The sequence below is a fragment of the Condylura cristata genome, unplaced genomic scaffold, assembly GCF_000260355.1.
Source record: "Condylura cristata isolate star-nosed mole 26May11 unplaced genomic scaffold, ConCri1.0 scaffold00069, whole genome shotgun sequence".
Taxonomy (NCBI): Eukaryota; Metazoa; Chordata; class Mammalia; order Eulipotyphla; family Talpidae; genus Condylura; species Condylura cristata.
The window spans coordinates 214,405-215,978 of record NW_004567170.1 but is presented as its reverse complement, the minus strand read 5'-3'; the positions used below and the strand labels follow the sequence as shown (position 1 = coordinate 215,978).

The 1,574-nt window shown below is 74.7% G+C and overlaps 1 protein-coding gene across 1 annotated transcript in view; it reads left to right on the top strand.

Moving 5' to 3' along the window:
- The window catches only part of SNED1 (sushi, nidogen and EGF-like domains 1), a 53,293-nt gene that overhangs the window by 40,878 nt on the left and 10,841 nt on the right, over positions 1-1,574 (top strand). Inside the window, exons 10-13 of the mRNA XM_012734774.1 lie at positions 19-400; positions 1,087-1,212; positions 1,283-1,387; positions 1,529-1,566. Coding sequence (XP_012590228.1) covers positions 19-400; positions 1,087-1,212; positions 1,283-1,387; positions 1,529-1,566 — 651 coding nt within the window. The remainder of the gene's footprint in view (positions 1-18; positions 401-1,086; positions 1,213-1,282; positions 1,388-1,528; positions 1,567-1,574) is intronic.

Here is a 1,574-nt window from a genome sequence, read left to right as displayed (position 1 = left end):
GTGTGTGGCGTGCTCCAGATGCCCCCGCGGAGCCGGCTCTGGCTCTGTCCTGGGCTGCCTGGCCTGGAGTCCACGGCAGCTCTTGGCTTCCAGGGGACAAGGCCGCCCCCATCCATGACCTGCGAGCTGGGGCGAGGCCACGTCCCCCGCAGTCCCTGGCAGCGCTTCGGGCAGGCCCCGCCTCCTGTCCGCCCCTCGCGGGCGTGGGGACAGTGTGCAGGCCGGGCTGCTGCCCCCCACCCCAGGCCCCCGGGCTGGCCCTGCGCTGAGCCCCGCGCCCCCCCAGATGTGGACCAGTGCGCCTCCCAGCCCTGTTTGAACGGGGGGACGTGTAGCCCCGGCAACCACAGCTTCAGCTGCCAGTGCCCGGCTGGCTTCAGCGGGCCCACCTGCGAGGCAGGTAAGCGGCCACCCACCGCCCCAGGCGCAGGTGTGGGCCCGGCGGCACAGGGCCCCCCCTTCCTCGGGCGGGGGGGTCCAGAGGGGGCGGCCGGCGGCGGGGGGGGGCGGGTCAGCAGCCGATCCAGACGGAGGCCCCGCCCCCGGGGCTGGCTGGAGCCCTGACCACACCCAGGCTCGGCCGGGGGACTGGGACCCTGCGGGGTGGTGGGTGCCCAGACCCGCCCAGGCCTGGATGAACATGTGGGGCTTTTGGGGTTGGCTGTGGGCTGAGGGAGGAGGGGAAGCACGAAGCCCCCCCCCCGCCCCCGCGGTGCATGCCGCTGAACCCCAAAGCCCAGCTGCTGCCTGCGGGAGTGCAAGCTGTCTCCCCCCAGCCCCAGGGGCCTTACTGCCTGGACTCAGGGTGCGTAGGGCCCTTCTCGAGACCCCGTGCTCCCCACCGGGTGGGGCTGCGGGGCACCTCGGCCCCTCCGCGCGGACAGGAGGGTGGACCCCACGCCCACAGCCTCGCTGTGGAGGGAGGCCCCTGCACACCCAGGCGCGTGCCCGCCCCCGCCCTTCTCACGCCCTGGTCCCAGTTCCGCGGCCAGTCCAGAGCAGGGCCTGGGGTCACCCCCACGGCCCTGGGCGGCCGGGGACAGCGGGGAGTCTTCCGCCGACCGAGGCACTGCTGCCTCTCTGCAGAGAGCACCCCGGAGCCCGACGCCTGCCTCTCCGCCCCCTGCCAGAACGGGGGCGCCTGTGTGGGCGGGCAGCAAGGCTACGCGTGCGAGTGTCCGGGAGGCTTCACCGGTGACCACTGCAGGCAGAGTGTGTGGGGTGGCGGGGGCGCGGGGGGCTGGTTGTCTGGGCCCCCGCTGAGCGCCCCCTGCCGTGGCAGGGAGCCCTGAGGGCTGCGAGTGCCGCAATGGCGGGAGGTGCGCTGAGGCCAACGCCACTGTCTGCCAGTGCCCCCCGGGCTTCTTCGGGCTCCTCTGTGAGTTCGGTAGGTGCCCAGGGGCCCCGGACAGCCCCGTGGGCCCCCTGCACGGTCCAGACCCTGCCCCAGGTCCTGGGCCCGCTCAGAGGGTGGCCACGAGGCTGGCGGGTGGGCCTGGGGTCAGGAAGGAGCCGGCTTCCCCCGCAGAGGTCACGGCCACGCCCTGCAACGTGAACGCGCAGTGCGCGGACGG